Source organism: Montipora capricornis, chromosome 6 (genome assembly GCF_036669925.1).
Source record: "Montipora capricornis isolate CH-2021 chromosome 6, ASM3666992v2, whole genome shotgun sequence".
Classification (NCBI taxonomy): Eukaryota; Metazoa; Cnidaria; class Anthozoa; order Scleractinia; family Acroporidae; genus Montipora; species Montipora capricornis.
This window is the reverse complement of record NC_090888.1, coordinates 30,905,737-30,913,965: the sequence shown is the minus strand read 5'-3', so window position 1 is coordinate 30,913,965 and position 8,229 is coordinate 30,905,737. Positions and strand designations below refer to the sequence as shown.

Sequence of the window (8,229 nt, the reverse complement as noted above, 5' to 3'; positions counted from 1 at the left end):
GTTGAAAAAACCAGACCCAAACACCAAAAAATTGAAACCGTCTTTCCATTACATTACCTTATAATTGCTTAACGCAGTTCCAAGAGCCTCTATCGTCTCCATATCAAGGTGGTTTGTCGGTTCGTCAAGGATGAGGAAATGTGGCCTAAGAATAGGCGAATCAAAAAGGTTGCAGTTTTATTAGCAAGATTGTGGGAGGACCAAAGAGGACAAGTCTACCTCAATTTGCTCTTACGAGTTCGAGGGGAAATCTGCCGTGCATAAACACATGTTCATTGTCTTTATGTAGAAGCACATGATCTTGAAGCATGTAGCTTGCGACTCTTTTCCTTGCAACATAGCTAGGGATTTCAGAATACCAATTTTATGCCCAAATATGGACAAAAATAAGATCGATGCTGCACGCGCGGGAAAATGCACGAGTTACGTTACATCCAAATAAGGGCATTTTTAAACTTAAAAAAACCCCAGGTCTGAACCAGAAGTCATGAGCTTCTGATTCATGCAATAATTCGCTTCTGTCGCTTGATTTCACTCCTCGATCGATCCATTTCAGAAATATCCTATTGAAACCTAATGCTTGCTTTTGGAATCACTTTTGTTCCAAAAAGCTCCAGGAATGCTTTGTCGGTAAGGCTTTGAAATTAATCCTTTAGCACCTGAATGCAAGTTAGGTTTTGGCACCTTAAGTGCAATCCAAATTAACCAAATATTCGCAATGCGTCTTCTTTCTGTCAAATACAACGACGGCCAAAACCGAAAGCGCTTCGACAGCCGAGTCGCTCTGGATAAGAGAGAGATTTGGATTAAATGTATTCTTGTCTGAAATGCTCATTTTCAAACCTTTAAAATTATGTCCTTCTTTATAGCTATTTCACAGGGAAATTTGCCGACTGAAAAACCGTTGATAACCTAACAGCACTGTTTTAGAGACACATGCACAAGTTAATATCAAGACGCATTCTCCGCGACCACACAATAGAAAAGAAACAACAAGGTTTAACTTTACTGACAATCACAAGCCCGTGGCAAATTACCATACGCGACTACGATAACGACGAAACTCAGCACAATTCATAACGTGGTCTGCCACAGGCATCCCACGTAATGATAAGGCTTAAAAATGGGAACAACTAAACAAGCCACACATTTGTATACCCTACAGAACTCGACCCATTTTACATGCCACAATACACGTCTCGAATCCTTGAGAGCACTCACCTTATCATACTCATCAAAGCCATTACCACTCGACTCTTTTGTCCGCCTGACAAGCTCCTAACAGGTCTAAGGGCCAAGTCACCTATCACTCCATATCTACCAAGCTGACGGCGATATTCTTCCTCGTGCTGTCCTGAAATGAAATCCACGCAAAAGATGAAAACAATATTAACAGGCACTGCTCCACTGCCAAGTTCTTTAAGTTTCCTCTGGATATCAGGGGTCCTGTTTTCGAAAGTCCCGCAAGTCTCTTCAATGTCTTCGTTTTCCATTACGCACAACCCAATACCTTCTCAAACCTTCTTCGTCCAAACAAACCCGTTCAGAGGTTTGTAACCTATCGCCAAAAAAGGCAAGTAGTAATATGTCAAGTGAAACTTAAAGACCTCTTTCAAAATGGCAACCAAATATAACATTCTTATGTTTTAATGCTAATAAGCCTTTCTAGCCTTATTCGCTTCAAAATTAGGGCAGTAGGTATAATTAGCATACATACACAAGGATGTAAAGGTGGTCGCCTTTTATGAAAGTGGTCTATACTTAATCCTCTTCGTGCGTGTCCGCACATAAGGCTTTGGGTTTACCTGGAAATTTGGAGGCAATTAATTCCAGCGGACTTTGCTGAGAACCAAGTTGATCCACGTGATGTTGACTGAAGTAACCAATCTTGAGGTTTCTGCAGGATTGGCACAAATACAAAATGCAGTGTCAATAGAAAACGTGTACTTATAATAAGTTTCTCGTACAGAATAATGTGCAATTCTCAACTTCACACCTTGAGGTTTTTCTCCGGGTTCTCCGGTTTTCTGCTCTCATCAGAAACAAACATTTTGTTTTATTTTATTCAACCCGCATTAATTTGGGTTAATTTTTTTGGAATTGTATTCAATTAGTACAACACCTTTACTTGGATACGTTGCCTCAAGACATAATAAGGTTTCTTTTATTCACTATTAATATTATTATAATTTGTTTCTATTTATTTTATCAAATAACGTTATAAGCCCTTACGTTTTTCTTCCTGAGAACGAAAATGAACAAAATTTATATGCAAAAAAGACGCCCAGTGATTTTTTGCAACAATAGAATTTCACAAACGAGTTTTACAATGCTGTAGAAAAGAACAAGTTTGGGCCTCGGTATCACAAAACTGTTCTCTACACAGTTTTCTGAATTATACAGTTATGATAACAAAGATTTCATTCTCTTCTGTGAAAGACTTTTTAACTAGCCTGTCAAATGAACCTGTAAGTCTTTGACTTCCCTTGGAGCTAAGATTCCAATCTCATCAAGTTCGAAATTCCTTTCCTTCAAACTTCAAGGCTGACAAATGAACCTGATTATCTACAGTCGTACCTATGAGCGAACTTCAAACCGGATACTGGCTCCAATTCACCAAGTAACAGCTTTAACAGTGTTGTCTTACCCTGCCCATTTTCGCCAACCTACAATGAAATCAAGTCAAAAGTACGACCAAATCAAAGAGGTTCTCGCCGTTACAGCAATTATCGAGTTATATAATGGACACTGATGAACTCTACAGCAGCACTCTTTACACACTTGACTTTTTACAGTCCCAAACGATTTCAGACGCATGAAATTTGGTTCTGTTGTTTACCTTAGTTCCTTTTCAACCAAGTTGAATAACAACGTTTTGGTATATTTGGTTCATGCAGACAGTCATACCTTTCGCCTGTTCAGTCTGCGTATAAATAGCCTGAGGATCTGATCATCCTCGTGTCACTTATTCTTACAAAGTGTCCATGAACAACAGCGATAACAAATCGCAAATCTCAAGCAGACCAAAATTTCTAAAACAAAGTATGGCAACTTACCAACGCAATTCTTGATTCTTGATTTGCAGACAGACTGACTTTATTTAACACAACTTTTCCTTTTTCATAGTGGAAAGTCACCTGTGAAAGCAAAAGACATTGCCACAAATTCTCGGAAACAGAATCTCCAAGGTTGTTGATTCTCAAGTTCAAATAAAATGTTGTATCGTAGTTATAACGTTTCCGAACGTTTTCTTTTTTTGTGCGAAAACAATGGTCAAACCCTCATTTTCAAGTGATTTGGATGATGAGGGATGGTCATGGCTGGCAAACTGTTTCTTTTAATAAAATCTTACAATAACAGCGAGTCTGTCCAATTGACCGAATGCAAAAATGGCCGCCAACAAATTATTCTTTTGTTTTTGTGTTAATTAGCCTAACTAGCCTCGTTTTACAGCCCAAATTCTTTTAATTTTACCCGTGTGAACGAGGCTAGTTAGGCTAATTAACACAAAGACAAAAGAATAATTTGTCGACGGCCATTTTTGCATTCGGTTAATGTTGGACACGAAATGGAACAACTCTGCGTAAGCCACCAAGTAACGCCTTTTCGTAAACATTTTGAAACGAAACGAGTGTAACGTTATCATAGTGTAAACCTTTCAAAAAGGAAAGACGTCAGTGTAGAAAACTGAAGAAAACGCATTGGTGCAGATAGGGGAAAATGGAGACTTTTGGAGACAGAGATAAAAAGCGTTGGAGAATCATCAGTTTTTTCCATCGTTTTTTGAGCCTTTAACCTAATAGTGTGGATAAGTAAAAGCAAAGAATTTCGAAAACGTGGTTTGAAGACTACTATTGAACAATCCTCATCAAAAGATTTTTCAAGGAACACTGACGAGTTGCACTGACCTCATCCAGTTGTAAAATGGGCGGGGACAACTTCTCACAATCAGGAAACCTGCCATTACAGAAATATTGTGTTGGCAATAAGCATGAAAGCAATTTAATCGTAGCTCGACCTGAAAAGAATCAAAACCTATTCTGGACACTGGATTGAGAGTGACTTACTTTAGAACAACCGGTGGATCCACCACAACGGGCTGAAGATCAGGGCTGCAAACAAAATACAATTGACAACCAGTCAATAAGCACAAGAAAAGACTAAAAGGAGAGAAAACACATTCTTCACTGTTCCAATGTAAGTAAGAAACATGGGAAGATCAGAAATTAAATTAAATTATTATATTTCATCCTCTATTACTATAATAACTATCATTATTACTGCTGTATTTATGTTGCGATAATTTGTTCTAATTTTTTTTTTTTGCACAAACAAGAAAATCTTGCTCGAGTTTGAACAGAATATCTCCTACATGTTTTTTTCGTTTCAACACAAACCGTAATGTTAAGATCTGTGATATTCCGTTTGGTAAAGGGCAGTACAGTTACACCAGGCCTGCTTCAACTGACTACACGTCAAGTTGAAAATCTCCAACTACGAAGTCGATTTTGCATATTACCATCAAAAAGCGACTCCAGCGTCAATAGCAGTTTTTCTTACATTTGACAGCAAAAGCTGCTGCTTATTGCTTCACTCTTTTGAAATTGCTGTATGGGCTCATCAACTTACAGTTTCTCCAAAGCCTTTAATCTGCTTTGTGCCAGGGAAGCTCTTTTTGCATTATATCTCCATCTGTCGACAAATGCCTGGCGAATTAACCATAAAACTAAATGTCTTTGTAGAACAAAAAAATCTGAAACTAAGATGATTTTTGCTGGTTCTTAATTTTGACTGGGGCGGGGGTGCACACTTAAACAAAACAGCCGAAGAGTTTTCATAAGACTTTGAGTGACTATAAAATACTAGTTGAGTGTACTACCATAAAAAAAACACGATGTTCTCCTGCAATTCGGTGTGAATAGATAATATAAACAAATTGCGATTTTGAGACGGCAATACCACATTATATTGACGGCTAGTTGGGAGAAAATATGTAAACTAATCAACGCGCCTGATCGAAATTTCAATTCTTTCTACCTGCGCAACGTATTTGTTTGCGTACGTCAGCAACCCAATTCAGTGCAACGACGTCAATTTCAACATTAGAACCAATCACAGGCCGCAAAAGTGAGACGGCAATACCACGAAATATTGACGGCTCGCGCATAGGCAAAACTATAAGAAGATCGCGATACTAGGGAAAGTTCCCAAATCAAAACGTCACTCTTACATATCAGTTCCGAATTCTTTTCGATTGCAAAGTGAGAATGCTTGCCTGGGATGATTCGAATTCCGTTTCCGCTAAAAGGAGACTATCACAAAGGTACTCTGATACTCAGAAAACTTTAGGAAAGTCGAAACGCGGTTACAGGGTTGTGTATAAGAACGCTCTCTAAACGTAATTGGCTATCAACTGGTGACACGTGATAGGCGATTGGCCGATTCGCTTTGCGTTACAATTCGCAAAGCGGACCGGCCAAAATCTACAATCTAAGATGTAATCTCGTGCTTGACACAAATGATAGACGCTGTTTTCGCAAGCCACAGCGAAGTTTAAAAGCAGCAAGTGACTGCGGTATTTGAGATCGACTGCAGCGGAGCCAGGTTTGAACATCGTATGTTCACGGCATTTCCGAATCTCAAGGGAAGTACCCTGACAACTTGGCAAGACGGTTCCGCAAAAAAATATTAAGTTATAAAACATTGACGCAGACAGCCGAATACTGTTCCATATTACAAGGAAATCTGGTTAATAGCCACCGACGACAACTGTCTGTATTTTACTTCCTTTACTTAATCGTACATTAAGTCTGCATCCTAACTGTACAAGGAACTCTTTCAATGTGACCTCATTCACTGTGACACTTAATTCCCAAGCGCCCGCAATGATTTCTGGGATTTTCGTGCCTCAATTCGCTGTCTGTCCCTGTCACATACACTATGAAGTTTCTCTTTTCTCCACGCAACAAGTTACTTGTCCCTGCAACATGACAACTCTAATTTCGGGGTGCTTTTTTCCCTTATTTGTCGCGCCAATAGCCCAATTTTCGATACATTAAAATTCAGTCCTAAACAAAAGACATCAGCTCGAGGCATTGGGGAATTAATTCATACACAATCCTTAAAATTTATTTATTCCCCAGAGCCTCGATATGATACCTCTTGTTTAGGACTGAATTTTAATATATCGAAATTGGTCTATTGGTTTGGCAATTTCGTCAATAGTCCCATGCTGGTTGCGTAACTAAGGTAATGAATGAAGGTTAGGCTCGACCACAAGCTGCTGTTTCAGGAAGACCGGATTTGAGGCAGCAGAGAGAATGACGGAAATCGAGTCTAATGAAAGTCTGCAAGTCTATGATAAACATACCTGTAGATGCTGTCTGTGCATTTGCTGTGCCTCATATTCACGTTGTTGATTGGTCAGCTTTTCTGTCATGCTTTTCACAAAATTCTACAAACGATAGGATTTCCATAAAAATTAAAGATATTTCTAAATACAAATCCTTGTACATGTACATCACGATCCGGCCTTCATCTGAGACACGCCACGATTAAGTCCCGCTCCAGTTCACACTAATACCACCCCCCTCCCTTTCTGTTTTGGGTACAAGTTTTTTTCTTAGAGATAAGAGGTAAATACAATTTCAATAACTATTTTGCGATCAAAATGTGTACATGTAATGGAAATGAACACCACAGGTGACTCTTCTTAGGTCCCATGCATATGTGCAGGGCAAACATTAAGCAGTTCACTATACTCTATCAAGGACCACAAATCTGGAATGCTTTCCCACTTTCAATTACATCTCTTTCCAGTTAATCTTCCTTTAAAAGAGAGTTCGCTGATTTCATTAATAATTAAATATTTCTCACGATAAAAAGCAAATAACATAAACAGTAACTATGAAGCCATCAAAATAGCAGTTTGAATTTTTCATTTCGTTTTCTACGCTCACCTTCTGCTGTAATTGATTTCTTATTCACGTATCACCAAGGAGACCTTTCAGTATAAGCCTTACGATTTTTTAGAGGTCTCCTCGCCGCTTAATGTATGTTTTAAAATTTATACAATTTCGTATCGTGGCAAACAAAACATTGATTGATTGATTGATTGATTGATTGAAGCTGTTAAAGGCAAATTACAATATTTTAACAATAGTTGCCACTCAGCTACTCGGAAACAGTTCCAATTAAAGACCTAAACGAAAACCACTGGCTGTCCGCTAAATGTAAATATGACTATTTGTATAACATTTCCTTTCAGAGGGGGAGGGGTTATAAATTTGGACAGTTGTATGATATCCCTTTCTTGATTTTTCTCACATTTCTATACCTATTTTTAAAAGGCTAAGAATGACCTTTAGTTGATGTTTTCATGTGATACACACCTCATAGTTTCCTCTGTATGTTTCCAGTCTTTGTGAATGCATGTGAATGATATCAGTAGCAACAGCATCAAGAAAGCTGCGGTCATGTGATACAACCATCAGAGTGCATGGCCAATTCTATCAACAGATACACACAATACGTCTGACTTTGACAAATGCAACTCTGTAACAAAGAAATTTCTTTTGGCACTAATTATAGTAATAAACCATAGCAATAACCATACAACTCACTAAAAGATACTTTTCCAGCCATAATACAGCTTTTAGGTCCAACATATTTGTAGGTTCTAAACAAGAAAACAACAATCAGGTTACACACGAATAACAAAACATGGCTACAGGTCGCCTTAACTCTGGTCTTTGCATTGGCAAATTTCACTGGAGCGGTTTTCAATTGAGTGTCCAAAGTAATTAGCGAATTGGTTTGGTTTTGCATTACTTCACGCAGTGATTGGTGCACAGTTTTCGCGCCATTTTTTCAACCAATCAGAAGGGAAACCAAACCAAACGTGTCGACTACGTGTAATTACTTCGAGTTTTGATTGGTTTACTGGATTGTCTTCGTCCTTTTTGATTGGCCAAAGTAATTACTTTGGTTTTGGTTTTACAACACTCAATTGAAACTCGCTCGATAACGATTGTCACTAGATGGCATTTCCGGAAATTCCTGTGATTTGTAACCAAGAAAAACCACCTGTCTTGTTCTAATTTCATAAAGGCTCTGAATTACCATTTATACCACACAAAGTTGGTAACAGATATCGAAATCCCTGTAAAAAACGAACAACATTGAACACATGCTGGTAAAAAATCTTGCAGGATATTTGAGGGCCACTAA

At 38.4% G+C, this 8,229-nt stretch overlaps 1 protein-coding gene across 1 annotated transcript in view; it reads right to left on the bottom strand.

Moving 5' to 3' along the window:
* Nucleotides 1-8,229, bottom strand: part of LOC138051955 (ATP-binding cassette sub-family F member 3-like) — a 44,469-nt gene that overhangs the window by 2,180 nt on the left and 34,060 nt on the right. Inside the window, exons 15-25 of the mRNA XM_068898293.1 lie at nt 7,623-7,678; nt 7,392-7,508; nt 6,371-6,454; nt 4,630-4,706; nt 4,068-4,112; nt 3,909-3,957; nt 3,057-3,137; nt 2,578-2,666; nt 1,806-1,897; nt 1,222-1,354; nt 58-145 (exon numbers count right to left, since the gene is read on the bottom strand). Coding sequence (XP_068754394.1) covers nt 58-145; nt 1,222-1,354; nt 1,806-1,897; nt 2,578-2,666; nt 3,057-3,137; nt 3,909-3,957; nt 4,068-4,112; nt 4,630-4,706; nt 6,371-6,454; nt 7,392-7,508; nt 7,623-7,678 — 911 coding nt within the window. The remainder of the gene's footprint in view (nt 1-57; nt 146-1,221; nt 1,355-1,805; nt 1,898-2,577; nt 2,667-3,056; nt 3,138-3,908; nt 3,958-4,067; nt 4,113-4,629; nt 4,707-6,370; nt 6,455-7,391; nt 7,509-7,622; nt 7,679-8,229) is intronic.